At 46.3% G+C, this 20,433-nt stretch overlaps 2 protein-coding genes across 7 annotated transcripts in view; one reads left to right on the top strand and one right to left on the bottom strand.

The window, feature by feature from the left end:
* The window catches only part of GRHL2 (grainyhead like transcription factor 2), a 160,175-nt gene extending 147,857 nt beyond the window's left edge, over positions 1–12,318 (top strand). For all 6 annotated transcript variants that reach the window (XM_087447570.1, XM_014788095.2, XM_014788094.2 and 3 more), the window contains 2 exons: positions 7,075–7,139; positions 9,236–12,318. In XM_087447570.1, coding sequence (XP_087303696.1) covers positions 7,075–7,139; positions 9,236–9,350 — 180 coding nt within the window. In that variant the 3' untranslated portion in view covers positions 9,351–12,318. The remainder of the gene's footprint in view (positions 1–7,074; positions 7,140–9,235) is intronic.
* A 4,145-nt stretch (positions 12,319–16,463) lies between these two features.
* NCALD (neurocalcin delta) overlaps positions 16,464–20,433 on the bottom strand; it is a 391,067-nt gene continuing 387,097 nt past the window's right edge. Inside the window, exon 7 of the mRNA XM_087447567.1 lies at positions 16,464–19,172. Coding sequence (XP_087303693.1) covers positions 19,075–19,172 — 98 coding nt within the window. The 3' untranslated portion in view covers positions 16,464–19,074. The remainder of the gene's footprint in view (positions 19,173–20,433) is intronic.

Here is a 20,433-nt window from a genome sequence, read left to right as displayed (position 1 = left end):
GTCAGATGGGCCTTCCCAGGCCACCTACAGACACAGCATCTCTATCACTGTTCCTTTACCCTTCGTAGCATTTATCACCACTCGACATAGTTAACATTTGCTAGATGTTTGTTGTTTCTCTCTTCCCAAATAGAATGTAAAGTTCATGAGCACAGGGCTTTGTCTCTTGTTGTCTTCTGTGTCCTTGAGCATAAATATTTGCTGATTGAAGCGAGCATCTGCTGTACATGTGCCGCCATGCTGAGTGCTCTGGGCAGCCTGATTTCACATGCACTGCTTCATTTGATCCTCACAATATCCCTGCCAACTTGGCAGGGTAAATACCATCATCACCATTTTACAGATGTGGAGACTGAGGCCCAGAGAAGGGGTTTCCCAAGGGCTGATAGCTCCACAGAGTGGTGGAGCCAACTTAAGCCTTCTAGCAACTTAAGTCCAGTTAGGAAGATGTCCACATATGAAAAGTTATTACAAGAAGAATGAAATTCCAAGTCACAGCTCACAACAACGAAAGGAAAGAAGATGAGGCAGTAATAAGCCATCAGGCAAGAATAGTATGTGTAGTGGTTGATCCCACACAGTCAGGGGTCAAATCCTGGCTCTGACACTGATGAATGGTGTGACCTTGGGCACATTACTCAACCTCTCTATACCTCAGTTTCATCATTTCTGAAGTGAGAATGATAATAATTTGGGATATTATGAGGACAATGATAAAATGAGATACAGGATAGTTGTAAGGATTAAATGAGTTCATATATAAGGTGCTTACAGTAGCACAGAGAAATACTCTATAAATGAATGTCTATATATTAGATGACTGTAAATGCTATGGGTGGGGAGGCAGATTGGGATTCCTCCAAGCCCAAGGGGCTAGAGAAAGGGGCAGGGATGTTTTCTTCTGGTGAAGCTTGCTGATGCATATAAGGAAAAAGGTCACCCATGACCCAGTGGCACCCTCTTCTATCCAACTGAGTCATTCGTGCATGGAAGTGAAGGCCTGTCCTCCCTGATTCTCCTGACAGGTCAAATGCAGCACCCAGGCAGAGTTTGCAAGCAAAAGTCCTTTTCTTTTTAAACGTGCATCTTAGAGCCTACACTGAACAGTTTATAACTCCAAATAAAAGTCCCAGCTTCCAGAGCAGGCAGTCCTGTTGGATGCCTCTAAATCAGGCAGACTGAGTCCTGCAATGGTGAAAACCAGTGGGAATCTCTGAGTTCTGCTTATCACATATCTGAAGTTTCTGGGCAAAGAGAACTCTCCACAGAGTTAAAGTCTAAAAATTACAGGTCATCAGACAACCAATAGCACATTGAAGAGATACATCCAAGACCTAGGATCCTCCTGGATGTCAAGGAAGTCTTTAAAAATATTAATAGTGGGCTTTTAAAACTTATGAGAGTATATGCTCAGTTCAGACAACCTGAGGAAAAAGAAAGTACTCCTAATCCTCCTGTTCGGAAAGCACACACACAAGAGACAAGGGCTCCCAATCCCCCATCCTGCGAGAACCATCATGAGCACATGTTTCCGTGCTTAGAAGGGGGCGTTGCATGGTGATATCGTCCAGAAGGACAGAAGGAATCCTTCTGTAAGCCCCCCACAGATGGCCAGCTTCCTCCACATAATAGCCTTGCACATTCTCACTTCTTTCCAGGGTTCTGAATTTGGCAGACCACACTTCCTTGCCTCATTTGGAGGCAGAGGACGCTGTGTCAGTGTGGCATATTATCAAGCTGTCTTTGCCTTTGACCACTGCGCTGAGGGTAGGACTTTGCCCTCCTGCAGACCATTGCCCTCGGCCTGATGCACATGTGTCAACTTTGCCCATTGCTTCTTGGTACTGGACGGGGTCCCTTGGTAAGGACGGGGGCCCCTTGCAAACAGTCTCAACGTGCCCATTTTCTCTAACAGTTCAGAATCTGAAGCCAGACTGCCAGCTTGTTACCTTTCAAATCCTGTCTCTGCCCCTTACTAGATGAGGAACCCTGAGCAAGCTAGTTAATGCCTAGAAACAGTACCTATTCCATTGTAATAAAAGGTTTGAGCAAGTAGATAGATGCAGAGCTCCATGCGCCTGCGTGCTAGGCACTTGGTTAGCACTCAATAAATGCCAGCTGCCTCACTGCTGCTGCTCCCAGCAGACCCAAGTCAAAACTGGAATTGTGCAGGTTTTGTGCAAATTTCCTAGTTCTGACTGTTAGCAACTGATTTGTGAGCCAAGGTATATGCATTCATGCCTTGGGAAACTGGGAACCAAACCCCTGAAATGAAAAGATCCAAGAATCAAATTCATTTCTCTTTCAGAAAAGGGGAGATAAGAGATGTGAGCTTGTTGATGTTGAGTAGAAAAAGGTTCCTATTTGATTTTTCCATTTTATTTTAAAAAGAAGTTCCAAATGGCGCAAACCGAAGTTCAAAAACCCAACTCTTGCAGGCCAAGCAACTCACAATTAGGTACGAATAACATGGACCCCAGGACTCCAGGCAATAGCAAGTGCTGTGTACAGCAAAGAATGCTTATCACCTTTTTGTGCCATGGATGTTTTTGGCAGTCTAGTGAAATCTGTGGACCCTTTTCAGAATAATGTTATTAAATAAAGTACATAGGATTACAAAGGAAACTGATTATATTGATATGCAGTCATCAAAATAACAAAAAAGCACGTTTGTGATTTAGGAATATATGTGCTCCTTACTCATGATTAAATATCATGATCTCTGGGTACAACTAATAACTACTGTGATTTTGAAGTATGAAGGATGAAGGTACTCAATATTTTGAAATATCTACAGAATTTTAATATGACATGGAAATATCTATGATTTCCATTGGTAATAAAAAGACAAGTACTGCTAATATTACCGTACGTTCGTAATTGCAGGTAATGCTCAGTTCCAGTCCTAGGTTAGTGAAAATAAAGATGGATATTTTCCCCATGCAAGGTCATGGACGTGCTCTTGGGGCATCTGTAGAGCCAGGTTAAGAAGCCCTGGCTTAGAGCAGCCGGGCTGAGGAAATGGCCTCTCCAGAAACGATGCTGAAGCAAGTTACTCCTCAAGCATTTTCTTTGCTTTGCTTTTGCCTCAAGCTTTCTTTGCCAGCTGTGTTAACTGAGCAGTTCTAGAACCCCAGGGAGTGGGGAAGGTGGTGAACTCACTTCTGAGAAATGCCACACCTGGATCATCCTTCCTTTGTCCCTTCAACAAGGCTTCACTCAGAGCCCTCTGGGTGCAGAACCAGCGCACATCAGCCTCTCTCTCTTGCTGTACATGTGCAGGTGTGGACACCGGGAGGCCTGACAAATAGCATGAGCTCCAGGCTGGGGAGGAAGAGAGCTAGAAAGTCAAAATTCTTCCAAAAGGAGACAGTGTCGAGCTTTGGGGAAGAATGACGAAAACTATGTCAACCCTACATTAGTCAGAGTATCTCACTAGATTTGGAAACAGCATTAAGATGCTCAAAGAAACCTGCTAGTATTAGAGTTTATGTAGGCAGATATAACATAGCATCGTCCTAAACAGTTACTGAAGGAATTTGAGTTTCTGAGGAAGTGATGCTGAGCTTCGATACAGCCAGGGTTCTATAGGAATACTTCCAAACGATTAGGCATTTCTGGCAACTTTAAATTTTTATTTCTAATTTTATTGAATTATGATCTGATTTGGCTTATCTTTGTTGTCCCATACATGATAGATTCTCTTTAGGAGATGTGATGTGTGTGTGTGTGTGTGTATCTATATCTATATCTATATCTATAATATTAAATCTAGTATATTGATTATGTTATTCAACTGTTCTTACTTATTTGTCTATTAGATTTGTCCAATTCTAAAAGAGGTATATTGAAGTATTCCACTATAATTAGGTTTTTTCCAGTTTTCTGTACATCTGTAATAATTTTCACTGAAGTGCTATGTTATTGGATGTATGGTTTTACGAGTGCTGTACCTTTTTCATACACTGTGCTTGATACAATATCAAGCATGTATACACTGTAATGATACAATATCATTACATAATGTCCATCCTTCCCTCACCAACCTTGACTTCCGCCCTGTCCAGTGTTGATCTCATCTCTCCCATCTTCCTTCTGTTGAATTTGTCAGGTGTGGCCATCCACCAGTCATCCCCTTATTCATCACATTGGGTTAAGTGTTTTCTTTCTTTCTCCTCATCCTTTTATCTTTTTCTTTTCTTTTTTACCCACTCTGACACTCTGGCTTTTAATGGAAAAATGCGGTTCATTCTAATTTGGTATAATGACTGATATACTTGATTTTATGTCTTCCATCTTACTTTTTCTTTATTATTTATCTCACTCTGTGGTTTCCTCTTCCTTTCTCTTTAGTTTCACAGTTGGATTAAGTTGCTGTTTTTCACCTTTTCTTGATTCTTTACTTTTCCTAAATTGTTTCAATCACTCCTCCTTTATATTTCTCTATGATTTGAAAATAAAATTTCAAGTTTTCCCACCAATACTCTCTACTCCCCTAACTCCCCTTAATGAGGTGAGACTTCCAGAGCTTTTGTTTCCGCCCTCTCCTCTCACTAGGATGGTTCCTTGAAGTGTTTACCCCATACTGGCCCCACAAACTCCCAACTTCTTGATGTTGCTGAGATAGTTTAATACTTTCTTTCTAGGAAACAGATTTTTCCTTCCATTATGTCCTTTTTAGCACTTATTTTACATTCCCAGTCCATCTAACTAGTTTCAGGATTCAGGATACCCCTCCTATCCAAAAACATGAGTCTTCTATTATCTGTTTAATTATTTCCTCTTCTCCACCTGTTCCTTTTTCTCTATCTGGGACTTTGAGTATTCACATCTCTTATGGCCTGCCTCTGTTCTTCAGATCTCATTTCTTTTCCTTCACGATTTCCATCTATGCTCCGTGTCTTTGCTTTGCACTTTGAAATTATTTTTCTAGTTGATCTTTCCTAACACTGTTGGTTTGCTGTTCTGACCACCTATCCTTCAATTCATTTACTGAACTTGAAAATTGTTTTAGTTCAATAATCACATTTTAGATCAGAATTTTGCACGTAGGTGCTGTACAGCAACCTTCATAAGTGTTTTTTATATTCTTCGTAAGCGCTTTTTATGTTCTGTTCAAATAGATGCTTTCAACACGAGTTCTGCCCTTGTCTTCACCGCCCATAGGCAGTGTTATTTTACATACCGGGCTCACTCCAGCTTAGTTGTGGCTGTGGGGAATCCCAGCAGCGATGGAGCAGTGATGAGCAGCAGGCAGGAGGCTTGGTCCCCAGTCTCCTTTTGCTCTCTCAGCCCTCAGCCCACCTGTTCCTCTCCTTCTGGGCTTATGAGGGTGAAGGAGTTCTTGTGCAGTGGTAGGGATAGACAGGGGGCACCTATGATTCTCTGTAGAGTAAGCTCTTCCCAGCATCCAAAGCTATTCCGCCTCTGCTCTCGGGCTCTTCAGCCTTTTTCTAGCCCCTGCTAGACTGCCAGTGGCCCCAGTCCCAAACCTCAGCTGCCCCAGCCACGTGTGAAGCCCCCCCCCCCCCCAGCCGCTTGGCTCAGAAGAGGCAGGCAGATTGGATTTGGGAGAGAGAAGTCCTGAAAGGCGTTTAGGGTAGGTCTCTCCAGAATCCATCTCTCGACTGTTATTACTTTGCATTTATAAAAGTGAATCACAAAAAAAAAAAAAAAGAAAGTGAATCACAATCATTGCAAAAATAAAATAAACAGTACAGAATTGTGCAAGATAAAAAGTAAAAGAATCTCCTTGTTTCTGTCCATTCTTCCAGGGTAGCCACTGTTAATAGATTGGTGGTCTTTCAAATATTTTCTGTTTACTTACTTACATATATTTTATACATACAAGTGGGGTCACGCTATATATACTGTTTGGCAACTTGTTTTTTTTTTTTCCCCTTAGTATGTTAGGAACATTTTTTTCATATAGGCTTCCCACATTTCTTTTAATGACTGCGTGGCTGCATGGCTTTCAACTGTGAAAATATCAAAATGTGCCTAATGGATGTTTGTTAGATACAGTTTTCTCTATCGTGAACAGTGATGCTTTAAAGCTCCGCGTACATCCGAGTGTATTTCTGCGGGCCAGGTTACTAGATGTGGAATATGTGGGTGAAAGGATATAGGCCTTTTAAATTGGAATAGCTTCTTCCAAATTACCTTCCAAAAAGGTTGAGCTCTTTGCTCTCCCATCTATGGAATATGATTTTCGCTGTTTCTCATACTCTGGCTGACACTGTATTATCAATTTTTTAGTTTTTGTTAATTTGATAAAGTAAAAGTAGTATCCTACTGTTGCTTAAATTTGAAATTTTAAAATTAGGAGTGAGGTGGTGTATTTTTTCATATGCTTATTGTCCTATTGTATTTAAAGCCGTGAATTACTTCTTTGTGTTGCTTTCTTCCTTTTCCCATTGAATGATTAGTCTTTTTCTTGATTTGCCTGAGTTCTTTCTCACTTAAGGAAGTTAGTTCTATGTTTCATTTGTGTTTCAAAAATGTTTCCTCATATATTTGTCTTCAGCTTTTTATGATGGTTTTTGCTATACTGTTATTTTTAATTCAATGTTGCTTTATCAACCATTTAACCTTTTCCTTTTCAGGTTTTCTCTCTTGCTTGGAAAGATCTTCCTTACTTGAAGATGATATCTATACAAAGCATTGACTCATAGTTTCTTCTTGTACTTTTATGGTTTTATCTTTTACATGTAAATCTTTGATCTATCTGAAATTTATTTTGATGTAAGTGAAGAAGGAATCCAGCTTAACTTATTAAATTTTTTCTATATGGCTGCCTGTTCAATCCAACATCATGATTACAGTCCATCTGTTTCCAACTGGTCTGGAATGACGCCTTCAGCATAGATTAAATTCCCATGTGGCTGGATATTTTGTTGAATGATTGTCAAAAGGGAGAGCCTTGCAACTGAGGTGTTTTCAGAGCTTGACTCATGAGTATAGGGCACTAGCGCCCAGGAACACCTCTGAGAGAATGAAATTGGAACTTTCTTTCTTGCCTCTGCTTCGGCTTCCCTTCCGTGCTCATCTGCCTTTTTGTTATTGGTGTTACAGATATCTGAGAAATACGGGCTGCCTGTGGAGAAGATAGCAAAGCTTTACAAGAAAAGCAAAAAAGGGTAAGAAAGAAACTGAACTTAAATTGACTTCCAAATCAGATGTCTACATAGTGCCTTTTGAAAAAATGTTGTCTGTCTTTTGCCTACCTTTCATTAAAATTGTGTGTCATCCTTCCAAAGGATGGCTAGCAGCTTGCAAGTACGATGCATTTTGAAGAATTTTAATGAGAGGGAGAGTGATAGTGCATTGACGTGGTGTTGGTTGAGATGCCCTATTCCAATGACAGGATGGGCATGTGGAACAGAGGGCTCTAGAAGTGGGGAGGGAGGCAGGGTCACTTCTCTGCAGAAACTGGGGGTTATTGGGAATCACAGACTGTTCCTGGGGTTGGTTTCAGGGTGGCACAGTAGGAACAAGAGGGGTTCGGGGCATACAGGATTCTTGTGAGGTAATTATTAACGAAATGATCCAAACGATCGTTGGACCTGCTTGTTCTCGGTGTTAAGAACAATAGCTCTCATTTATTGGGTGCTCAGTAGGTTCCGGGTCCTCTGCTAGTGCTTTATCTGCATTGGTCTGTTATTCCTCACCACTCTGTGAGGCACATTCTTATCCTTAATTTACTGATGAGGAAACTGAGCCAGATGGAGGTTAAACATCTTGCCCAAGGTCTCATGTTCAGTAGGCGGAACAGAGATTTGAACCCAGGTCTGTGGCCCCAAAGCTCAAGTGCTTAGCTCCACATTCTGCTATCTACCACCACCAGTCCTCCTGGGGCTTCCTGTGTATGAGGTTCTAAGAGTAGAGGCTGCAGGAGCTAGATTTAGTGCCAGGAGAGGGTCTCCACTGAGTCAGCTTCCAGGGCTATTTTCCTACAAAAAGCAGAAAATCGGTCTTTAAACTCTTCTCTGGGCCTCACACATAAAGGAAATTGATGAGCAGGCTTTCTGAGTGATGCGGTCTCTTGGTTGATTGGGAGTCAAGCAGGAAACCCTCTCCACTTGAGGCCTGGAAAGCTCGCTAAAATGCAGATTACAATTCTTTGCAAGGTCAGTGCAATAGGTGGGTGCATTCCTTTGATGGTGAGGTTTGAGCCATGTCTCAAGGTCTTACTGCTGGGCACAAAACCTCAGTGCAGATGGACACGCCGATGGTGCTAACATTTCACTCTCGTTGAGCGCCGTGTCAGGCCCCGGGCTAAATACTTTAATCCTAACAAGAACCTTCTAAAGCAGGGTTGTTATTCTTGTTTTTGAAAAGAATAAACTGAGGCTCTGAAAGGCTAAACAACTTGCCCGATGACACATAGCTGTAAAATGATAGAATCAGTTCTTCATTCCCAAACTGAGATCTGTCTGACTTCAAAGAATGGGATTGGCCCAAGGACTTCTAAATCATGGACAGACCCTGGAAGTTGTTGGTTTTCTTAAAACTAAATCCACTGGGGATAGTTAACCAAGGAGTGGGTCACAAGTGGTCAAGTCTGAGCTTCAGAGTGAGGCAAAACTAGTTTCAGACCCTAGCTCAGCCCTGAACGAGCTGAATGAACTTGGGGAAGTGATTCAACTTTCCTGAGCTCAGTTTTCTCATTGGCAAAATGGCGACGATCACACCTACCTTCAAGGTTGCCGTGAGGATTAAATACAAGGGCTCTGAAACACGGGAACACATTACACGCTCAGCAAAGGCCAGCTGCAGTTCTTGCTTATTTTCCTCTTCCTCCTAAGTGCAAAGTACTTTTTTAAAATGCATATTCAAGAGGCAGTATGGTTTAATATAACAATAGTTAGGGGACCTAAGTATTTAGCTCCTGGCTCTGTTAACAGCAACTCTGATTTCAGGCTCTATTAACTGCTCTGGGCCTCAGTTTACCAATCTATAAAGCAGGAGGGTTGAGTTGAACGATCTCTGAAGTCCTGTTTAATAAGGTATCATGAGGTTAGTTCTGAGAAAGTGAGGCTTTGCTTTCCTCACACTGCTTTCTGGGGAAAGAAAATATGAGGGTCTTCTTTTCCTGCCTTTTCTCTTCTCTCCTCCACCCCTCGCAGCCTCCCTTAAAAAGAATGGCTAAGGGAACCCCCAGCCTGGAGCCTGCCCTTGTACTGAGCACGTTGTTCATTGCATCTTTGTTTCTCCCCCCGCACCCCTCTGGCAGCATCTTGGTGAACATGGATGACAACATCATTGAGCACTACTCGAATGAAGACACCTTCATCCTCAACATGGAGAGCATGGTGGAAGGTTTCAAGATCACACTCATGGAAATCTGAGTACTGGTCTCAGCATCCCCTTGGCAGGAGCCCTCAGTGCATTTCTCCCCGAGAGAGATGGAGGCCCCAGAACCCGCAGACCCCCCTCCCCCCATCGCACACCTGCTGTTACACGACCGCGCTGGGGAGCGGGGCCGGCCACAAAGCCCCGTTCCTTGTCAGTGTGTTTGGCTCATCTACCAGCTCCTTCTGTGGAACTGAAGCCGAGCCCCTTGGGAAGGGGCCTTGCACCTGTCAGATCCTTATTTATTGTCCACCTTTCTCCAGAGCCTGGGGTCCAGGCCCGCCAGGGCTCTGCAGGTCACTGCTGGCTCCAGATGACACCGTCCAGAGCCCTCCCCTTCAGGGGAGACACGCCAATCCATTCATCCTGAAGAACTCGGGAAGTCTTGTCCCTTCTATCTCACCTTTCCACTTCTCCTGAGTGGATGGACAAAACGAGCTGCTTCTCGGCGCAGTCATCAGAGGTGGGGTGAGAGGTGGATGCCCCTTTACTGGTCAAAATCCTTCAGGTTGCTCTGGGGAGGGTCATCTTGCTAAATACCTCCAGGGTTCCTAGCGAGTGGCCACCAGGCCTTGTACGGGAAGACATTCAGCTACCATGTAATTAGTAAGGAAGGCAGAAGGTGTGTCTGGCGATCATGTACATAGTGTTTATAATATTGCAATAATATATTTTACCTGTGGTATGTGGGCATGTTTACTGCCACTGGCCTGCTGGAGGCACGTACCTGAGGACTCTGCTTTCTACAAGAGGTTTCTGCCTCTGTGCTGTTCAGGAGGTGAGCTGGGTTAGGGATGTTGTTTTTGGGGTGTCAGGTGACTGCAGTGGGGGCCAAGATGGACGTTCCAGTGGGCGTGCCCGGGGTCTGGTTCCCTGTCCACAGAGGCAACCCTATTCCCTCTCCAGGGTACGACCACCCTGGACGCCACCGTGTTCATCTATCTCCTGGTGATGTGCTTTGCTTGACTCTCCTTCTCAGATTATCTGAGGACCCAGCTTCTCCAGCTTTGGTGTCAGCACTGCCCGAGCTTTCTGGAAAAACTGCAGGGGGTTTGCCCTCAGGGCCCTGTTGCTGGGCCACTGCAGAACTCGTGGCTATCATGTGGCTCCTGGCCACTGTGTAGTGCCTCACAGTTTACAAGCATGTCCTTCATCTCAAGTGGTCCCCTTAAAGCCCAGCTGCAGTTCTGAGAGCAGCGCCAGCAGCTCAGCTCTGAATCCACAGGCAGACTGCCTCCTGGGCCTCGGCCGGAGAGGAAGAGATCAGTTGCCTCTGCTCCAGACTGCTGGATTTGGAGGGAGGGTAGGAGTGAGAATGCCCCAGAACTCCGGAAACCAGCCTCCAGAGAACTGGGAGAGAGGGGTCTTGTCCTCCCGCTCCATGCCCTGGGAGATGAAGAGGAGAAAAATGCTTCCCTAAACAATCACGAGATCCTGACCCATCCTGGGCCGCTGTTCTCTCAGCAGGGACAGGTGGGGGTCTAGGGTTTGCATTCACCCATGTGGGTTGAAGCACTAGCTTTTTGGTAGCCAGGCACATCCCCCAGCCAAGGTCCCGGATCTAGGACAGGTTCTATGTAAGGGCCTAGATCTGTTTGTAAAGCACTTTGACGTCTTACCTGGGGGCTCCCCCTCCAAGGGCTCCCTGCCCCTCCACCCCGTCTGCCCCTGAGGCCCAGAGCAGGATGGAAAAGCTGCTTCCAGCCCAGCTGTGTCTCCTTGAGGCTGCAGAGGATTTGAATGGAATGGAGAGCAGGTGCTGTGCCTAGGAAGATCTCTCGGGGGTGGTAAGGGGGCCCCTTTCTATATGTCTTCTGGATACATTACTCCTCCCTGTGGTGCCAAAGATTTGCATCCTGGATCCAGCTCTTCTCTACTCGGTGACTGCCATGCCCTAGAGAAGCCACTTGGGGACCCTCCTGGGTACTAATGGGGCTCTGTTCTAAGATGGACACACTCAGTGTTGGAAATACATGATGTACTATGCACTTCCCACACTCCTCGCCTTCGGGGTGGTTTCAAGCATGATTGGCAGTCGTAATGGCAGATACTATTGGGCTGGAGCATAGGACTCCAGAGCAAGGAAAAGACAAAATTCTTGGCAGTCTGACACAGGTTCCCTACCCTTCTCTCTGTAGCCTCTGTGGAAAAGTGTTTGCTCGGCATGCCCTCAGCAGGGGATGAATCAGAGATGCTTTTGTGTTTGTCCTCGGTTCCTGAGCAATCATTATGGTGACCACTGCCAGAACAAAGAATATGAGGTCAGGGCCACGAAGAGTGGTTCTGAGTGTCACCTCCCATCTGATCTGTCTCTCATCTTGACCACGTCCCCTCTGCATTCTGAGTGCCCATGGCTTAGCTTTGAAGTATCCTACGCTGTGTATGTTAGCAGAGCTTTGATGAGCGAAATTTCCCAAGCAAAAACACTCCAGAAAGATAGGAAAACTTGCCTCCTCTTTTTTTTTTGGTCCCTTAAATTAATCACACTCAAATAAATAAGCTTTTTCTTTAAAGTCCATGTAAGATGAGGGACACATGAAACAAGTGTTTTTCTTATACATACCCAAATTACTTAGACTTTACAGGTGTTTGGAAATTGAGACCAACAGAAAAATGCAGTCAGATGTCCATCTTGGCATTGGATCCTAAAATACTAAGCGTGTTCCAGCCCAGAAACTTAGGGAGCCTGAAATGAATCAAACATTTATTTTCCTTCTTATTTAAAATCATGAAAATGCAAGAGAAACAGAGGGTTTGTGCCAAATTCTGTGAACGGCCCTTTCTTAAAGATAAGTGAGGAAGATTGACGGATGGACAATTTGCTCTTGTTTAAAAAAAAAAGGCAAATGTAACTTAATAGTTTTGTAAATGGGAGAAGGGGAATCTATAAACTATAAATACAGTTATTTTATTTTTTGTACATTTTTAAGAAGAAAAAAATAAATATTCATAATGTAAGAGTAATCGACGGTGTCTGGTGCTTTCCGTGAGGTGGGTGTTGGGGCTCTTTGCCTCATTGCAAAGAAGGCTTGGTGTGACCTGGAAGATTCTCGACTCCTCTTGGGCACCTTCAGGTCCTGGGCTTCAACACAGCAGGCATTTCCTCTTCTGGCTGCCTTGTTGAGCCCCACCCCAGGGTGAAATAAGAGGCCTGAAGAAATCAAGGGGCCTTCAGTGTGACCATGACGGGCCAACAAATAGTTATTCTTGACGACTTCCTCAGCGCGGGGAGTAGGGTCTATCTGTCCACTTCTTCCTCACACCCAGCTTACTCACCCCCACTTGAATTATCACAAGAGCTTTCCGGTTCCTTAGTTCATCTGCATCAACCCCTACACAGAGGCTAAAATCATGTGGCCGAAACTCCAATTTCATCACAACAGTCCCTTGCCCTGGAACACAGAGGCTCGCGCTAATATCTGTCAGCTCAAATGCAAACACCCAGATTCATTATCCAAGTACTTATTGGTGTTTCCTCAGTGACTACCCACCCACACTCCTTCAACCGTCACCCATGATTATCTCCCGAGAGCCTCTCTGTTCCAAACAAGCAGCGTTTCTCCGTTCTTCCACATCTCACATTCTGTCTATCCACGTCCATAGCTTCCAAATCTTGGCTGAAAATTTGCCTTGAGAAAGCCTTCTCTGACTAACTTCAACCCCAGTGGTATCCCCAGCAGCCTCTCTGCCTGGACCAGTGGGCAGAGAAGAGGATGCTGGGAAGTGCTTATTGAGGAAGCTTCTGGAGAGATCATGGGATTAGAAATGGGCCACAAGGCCTTTTTGTCATGATCCCTGTTCCACAGCCTCGGGGGGGGTCTGAATGCATTCCCTCAGAGGCTCGAGGCCTGCTGAGGATGCAGCTGCTCTCCACATCTCCCTTGAGACAGCCCCTCCTTTGGCCTGTGGCTATGGTCCTGCTGTTTGGTGAACTTTGCTCACCATGTATGCCACCCCCTCTCCCACCTCCCTGTACTGGGACTCTGGTTGGGTAGGTGAGGGTGACCAATTGTCAAGGCCATAGGGTCCAGTACCAGCTCTTGCCTTCGGCTCCCTATACTAATTCAGTCCAGTCACTATGAACCATGTGCTGTGCCCCATGCTGAGGACAAAGAGGCAGGTTAGAGCAGTCTGCCCTCAGAGGTGCTGATGTACAAAGTGATAATGGCCTGGCATCATCAGCATAATAATAGGGGCTTACCCTGGGGGAGTCAGGTCTCTGTCATCACCCCAGTCCTTAGGCATACAAACCACTCTTCCCCTCAGCCTTTCACAACGTGATGAGCAGTCACCAAACGTGAACCCCACTTTGGGAGAGCTGCCAACTCGAGTGTCTGAGCCCATGTGTCTGAGGGTCAACAGGAATGGGGAAGGAGATGGTCATTGTGTCAGTTCAGATCCTCCAAGAAGCAGAAGCCAAGATGGGATTAGATGTTCAAGAGATTTATTGAGGGAATTCATGTGAAGGACAAAGGGGAAATGAGCAGGAAGAGACAGGGAGAACGTGCAGACTGACCCCTGCAAAAGGAGAGAGGGAAGGAAGCTTGGGCAGGAGGAGCCTCAGACTGCCTCAGCCAGGCCCATGGAGAGTCCCCCAACAAAGGTCACCTGTGGGAAGAATCCCATTTGGGGCAAGAATGGCCCAATTCTAATACCCTTGCTATGGGCGGTCATTGACTGGGAGAAGCCCCGGTGATGTGGCCTCAGAGTGAACACTGAGGTGGCTCCAAAAGTTGCAGCTGGAGCCTGTCAATCAGTTGTGCTTTCAGCAGCAGGTTCTCGTAACGGAAGATCTGAACCGGCACCTCTGTGGTCACCACAGCCAACCCCTTCTGAAAAGGTCTCCAAGAGAGATTCACTGGGGCTCTACTTTCATAAGTAAACATACTCCAAGTGGGTTTTCTGGTCTACCACCTTAGTATGATACACCCTGTGTTCCTAGGGGTCCTTCATCTCTACACTTCTCTGAGTTCTGCTAAATGGGTGCATGGGTTCATTTCGGAGACTCAGGAATTCTAGGAAACACAGTGGGGGGCCTCTGATCAACCAGAAGCAGCGAAAGAGGAAGAGGATGTCGACAGGACACTAACAGCAAATGTCACCTGCTTGTTCCCTGGGTAGCAAACACCTCTCATGCGCCACTCAGGAAAGAACTTGATTTCTGCTCTGCCATCAGACAGAGGCATAAGCTACTTTGTAGTTGTTTTCAAGGTGCTGGACCGAACTTACCAGCTGAGCTGCGAGCTTGGTCTCCTACTTCCTTGCTAATATCTCCTACCACCCCTCAACATACTTCCAAGAATATAGGTCTTGGTACTGTGTTGGGTTGCCATTAAACACTCAATGTGAGCCCTATAAAATGGTTAAATACTGATATTGGAAAGATACGTTTTGAGAGATTCTGTCCATCTGTCTGTCTACACATGTGTGGTATACTGCTAGCAGAGCTGTGAGTAATAGGAGTACGCAGGCCAAGCTGCCCAGAATTTTGAAGTATTTTCACAATCTCTTCTAGAGCTCTATTAAAATGCCATCCATCTCTCTGAATAGTGCTGAGAAAAGAAGTCAGGGAATAAGCCTCCCTGAGGCCCTGGCCCCCTCTGAGCTGCCCTAGGGGGTTAGCTCCACACTGTGGAATGTTCTTAGAGGGATCATTGTTTGCAACCCCAGGGATGTCTGGGACCATGCATGGCACATTAACACCCAGTGCAGCAAGCGCCCAGGACCTATGTAAGTCCTGGAGACATGGTCAGCATTCAAGTGTGCAGAAACCTGTTTGAAATGCATATACCATTGGTTATACACTTGGCCTGAACATCTTTTCATTCTGCAACCATCTCTATTTTAGGTGGCTTCAATGTTCTTCTTGTTGTTTCTCCTTTCTCTTCTTTCTTCAGCTACCTCAAAAACAGAAAATTTCAGGAGAGTGTTGAGCATCCTCCGGACAAAGACAAGAGAGGCATGTGTGAAGCATCTCCATTTCTTTCAAAGACAGTTCTTGTGATCTCCTCCCTACCTTGACTGAGAGAACACTCGGACTCCTTCTCAACTGGTGTATACCCTCCATGCCTGAACTAGGCTGTGAGGGGATCCAGTTGGGTTGAGGTGTCGGGACAATGCCCTGAAAATAGGAGCCTCAGGCTTGGAAATTTGCTGGAAATTGCCAGATTGGCCTCCAACAGGTGTGGGAATACAGGCTTCTAATCATGTTGGAGGCTCCCAGCCACCTTCTCACCATCATTGCAATGAATGACATGATATTATTCATGCTCAACACTCATGAGTATCAGGGCCATTGCGGGTCCATAGAGAGAAACTGTGTGAAGTGGAAAAAGACTCCCCTCCAGGCCAACTCAACTCCTACATGAAGTCTAGTTGGCCCACGAGGCACCTACATTTAGCCCCTTTTTCCTACATGAATGGCCTTCTGTGCTGGAGGCAGGGCCAGTGACAGCAACAAAAAACAAACACCATGATCTGAACTGGCTTGGAGGGTGTGGGCTTTGTATCATGTTGTCTTTTCTATTGACTCTTCTCTAGACTGAGAGGTGGAGAGAGGGGAGAGGAGGATATTAATTTCCCACTCAAGAGGAAGTTGCCTCAGTTTCTCCTTCTATTGTGCCTAATGTTCGGACTAGAGTTTGCAGCTGCAGTTGTGAAGAAGGAGAGGATGTGAGAAGAAAGTGAAGGCCATGAGTGGAGGGAAGTAAGGAAGCCCATATATAGACCAAGAATGCTTTAGGACAGGGCTTTGGGCTCAGCAGTCCCTCCCATCCTCCCCTTCACAAACCCTGGTTCCTTGTGTCTCTAGGGCAGAAACCACACCCAGGAGGAGGCCAGTGTCAGCACCTGGACCCTCACTCGGGCACAGATTCAGCTGGAGCAGCAGTTAGGCATGGAAACTTCATGTCCCAGACAATCATACTAAACAATCAGCATGCTCGAATGGCAAGCTAGAGCGACACAAAGTCAGCTGATATACAGGCCACTCCACATGATGGGACTTACAGATATACATGTTGTTAAATCCACTTGTGGAAGTGCCCCCTGGGGCACATAAATGGGATGAGACAGTACCCTCAGCAGCCCTTCCCCACCCTAAACAAGAACATAGACGGCTACTCTGGATCATCTTTCAAGTCGTAAGTCACTTTATTCCAGTCCCTTGAACATCACAGGCTGGCTTGATTTCAGACAGAACAGACTCCATTTCCAGAGGTCTCTCGACGCAGCAATGACAATGGACAGCCCAGCACAGGAATGACATAAACCTTTAGGCATTCAGCCTTCCGGGTGCTGCTGAGTCCCTTGGCCAAACTTGAGTGCATTGGATTAGACACACAGAGGCCTGCCTGGGAAGGAGGAGAGAAAAACAACCCTCGAGAAAATACAGCCACGGTCAATGGCAGGCCAGGACGAGGACTATTTTGGTACATCCCAGGCATGTTGGCGTTCATTAGCCATGCGTCTGGCTCGTTGTCCTTCCTAAGCAGCTGGAGACCCTCTTCCCTGCTCCTCACTCCAGCTCTAGCTTCTAGGGAACAGAGTGAGTCTGGCTCAACAAGATGTCATGACTGAGGCAGAGCCCAGGTGGGCTTTCCCAAACATTAACTGACTCCACTGTTTAAGGAGAACTAAAAGGAAGAATTAGGCCTTCAATCCGGAGCAGGATAAAGTGGGACACACCTCCGGAACACAACCGATAGAGGTGCTGGGCCCCCTCACCCACTCTGCTCTCCATGTCTTAGGTTAATTCCCTATTTTTCAAAGCCAGATTTTACCACTTGGCCCATGGAGGAATTTGGCATGTCTCAGTACAGAACCACTATGAGAAACTGACACTCGGAGGAAGATTATGATTATTTTACCAAGTCCAGGTCTCAAAATTTTACCCTGCAAAGTTGGTTCATTTTAGTCAACCACACAAATTCCAATTTTTGCTATCAGTTAAAATGGACTCAAGTAACACAGGAATCTGGAGGTTAGAATGGGCTCAGCATCATTTTCCTCATAGTTATGATGTTTATCTTTCTGTGGTTCATGGTCTACAGGAAGTAGCTTGGCAACAGACACACCCACTGGGACCTCTCTGCCCTCTCTTGGGGCAGGTTCCCCCCATTTACATCCTTGAGTATTGGGGCTTCCCCTGCCTACTGTTTGTGAAAATACGACTCCCCTGTTACCAGCAATTTTTACTCTTAAATTTCAAGTTAGTGTGTATGAGGTCACCAGACCAAAGAGCAACTCAAATTTGTGCTGTCACTTCTAGAAATAGAAATCTGCCTTCAAAGAACATGATGATAAAAAATACTTTTGGATTCCCCACAGTGGGCCTCGGAAATCGCAGACGCACTTGCCCATGCCTTTTTCTTGGTGAATCAGATGATTGCCCAACCTCTGAGTCCTCGAAGGGCCACTGGGGCATGGAAAAGTCAACATTCCAGATATGGCTCCCTAACCAAACACATGGATTAAACCATTGGGAAGTCCCAAGAAGTTATGCTATTTTTTTTTCCGTTCTACAGAATATTGATCTGCTGAGAAAAACATCACACCTCCAATCTAATACTATCAATGAGCAGCTGAGCTGAGAGCAAGCCATTGCCTCATATCTCTCATAAATATTAACCTTCAGTGGTGCTCCAACTGACATAGCCCAGTTACACCTGCTCTGCCTCATTCTCCAGGCACTATCACTCTGGAAAAGCATTCAAAATTAAGGTTGGGCCCTAGTCATGGTTACTTTGTACTTTTCTGGAATATATAAAATATACCTGTTGATTGGTGCATTTGTGCAAAGACAGATATAACTTTAAAACAAGACATAGACATTCATTATAGTTGGCTTACTTCACAATAAGCTACTAAAAACAGTCTTCTGTAATAAGATTGTATTAGTGCTCACTAAACATGCATTTCATTTAAACAAGGCAAAACACTTAATTTGGTCTGCAACACCTGATATTTTATATACAGCAGTCTTTTTTTTTTTTTTTTAATCACAATAGGCAACAAGATGGGTCTGGTTTTGGAATATAAGTTACCATTTGTGTTTAATTTCCAAAGAAACTCATCTTAGCTCAACTAGTGTAAACCTGTGAAAAAATAGCTGAGCTATCTTTTTCCTCTATTAATTTACCTTGAAATGTTCACAGCTTAGAAACTGCAGTCTGCGGGGGAAGAGGGCGGTGTGGGCCCCCACCGGGGAATTCCCCAGGTCCCTCTAATAGCATGGCCCCCCGAGGGTGACTTGCCCTTGGGGAATCCAGCATCTGGTGCCATCACCCCTACGGCTGTGTGACAACAGACCCCGCTGGGGAGCTTTCTTTTTCAGACGAGCCTCTGGAAGCTTGCAATTAGAATCACTGGGACTGGATTGGTTTCCCTTCTCTTGCCTCCCCCAGTCTTCGGTTTTAGAACAGAAACATTAGAATCAAAAGGAAAATAATAATAATAACGACGAAAAATCGTCAGAACAATGAACACCACAAAGTCTGCGCACGACAGCACTGTCCATGCTCTCCACAAGCGCGTTGGGGCTCTGGCCATTCCCACGAAGCGTCCACGACAAAAGAAGCTGAAGGCGTCACGGAGGAAGGTGCATCTGACCGCACGGGGGACAGCATCACCGTCGATATTGTTTGGCAAAAAAAAAAAAAAATTGTTAAAAAGAAAAATCAAAAGGGAACACAAGCGGCTCTGCAACGTGGGGTGCGGGGCTCAGAACTGGCCGGCGCTGCTGGGGTCGCACTGCAGGAGGCGCACTATGGACGGGTCGCTCTTCGCCCCGCGGATGAACTCTTCCAGGGAGAGTTTTCCTAGAAGGCAAGAGGACGGTTGAGGCGGCTGGCAGTGGCTGCGCGAACTTACACTTCCCACTGCCTCTTGGTGGCAGCGACGCTCGCCTCCCCACCGTCTCACTCACACCTGCTGCGAAGCCCACGCTGTGTCTTTCCGCTGTGAGACCCGCGGGGCAGGGTCTTGTTCACAGTCGCAAAGCCAGCACGTAGCCCTAGCCCGGCACAGTGCTTCCCGGGAGCCCACTGCTGCCCGGCCCCGGCGCGGGATGGGTGGCCCTTCCCGCCGCAGGCGCCGGCCCCGGAGGGGCTCACTCAGTATTTGTGGGACGAACGGCCCGAGCCCTTATGAGACCGAGCTGGGCTCTCGCAGCACCGGGGCCGTTCCCACGGTGTCCCTGGGAGCCTTCCGGGCTCCTTCAGGTCACTCGGGTATACTTAGGTTTGCTGCGAGAGCCCCTCGCCCTGCATGTGGGCACAGAGGCCTGCACAGATATCTGGGGGAGGAGCCCTTCTGTCGGAGGTGTGAGGACGGCTGCACCCCCATCCTAGGTAAGGCGAAGGAAGGGTGATGTGCCTGAGGCAGAGGGGTGACCCGCTGGGTCCCTCCCGTCAATCAGGGCACTTTCCTCCTGTCCTGAGGGGCTGGAGGAGGGAGATGAGGCCGCCCCGGACCCCACTCCTTCCCCGTGTCCCTTTCCTTTCTGCGTAAGCTGGAGAATGTGTTGAATTCCCTTCCAGAAGTTCCCTCTGTCATATTGTTTTGGGAGGAGACAAAGATTCTCCCCCATTCCTGGTGCTTCCAGGAGGGTCCCTCCTTGGGAGGAACTGTTGTGCATTCTCACTCTGCTCCGCCCTCTTTCTCTCTCGCGGCAGGAGCTGCCCCAGAGAGGACTTGCTCCGCCTGCCCTCCGCGGATCATGGGGTGCCTGCCCTGCTCCCTGCTGCTGGGGGTTTGTGCGCATGTCCTCACGCTGGAACACTAAACCGCTCGCTCCAGTGAGGCTGAGTCCTCCGGCCTCAACTAGTGCTCTTTTATTTCTCAACTTATTTCAAACCCAGACCGAGGGGGTGCTGTCTATTGGAGACCTCACCTACCCACCCCTCAGAGACACCAAGTATGTCTTCCCCTTAGCCATAACCTCCTCCCCCAGAGCCTAGTTCTGGCTTAACCAAATTCACTTTATCTACAAGATAGAGAAAGACAGGAACTTATTTATCTATTTATTTTTATTACGTAGAGCAGCCCCCCTCCAAGCTTTGTGTCCTGGCCATTTCTTAG

The sequence above is a fragment of the Ceratotherium simum genome, chromosome 23 (assembly GCF_057802395.1).
Source record: "Ceratotherium simum simum isolate JZ-2026a chromosome 23, ASM5780239v1, whole genome shotgun sequence".
Lineage (NCBI taxonomy): Eukaryota > Metazoa > Chordata > Mammalia > Perissodactyla > Rhinocerotidae > Ceratotherium > Ceratotherium simum.
Note: the sequence above shows the minus strand (reverse complement) of the source record. Positions and strands in the feature narration are given on the sequence as shown.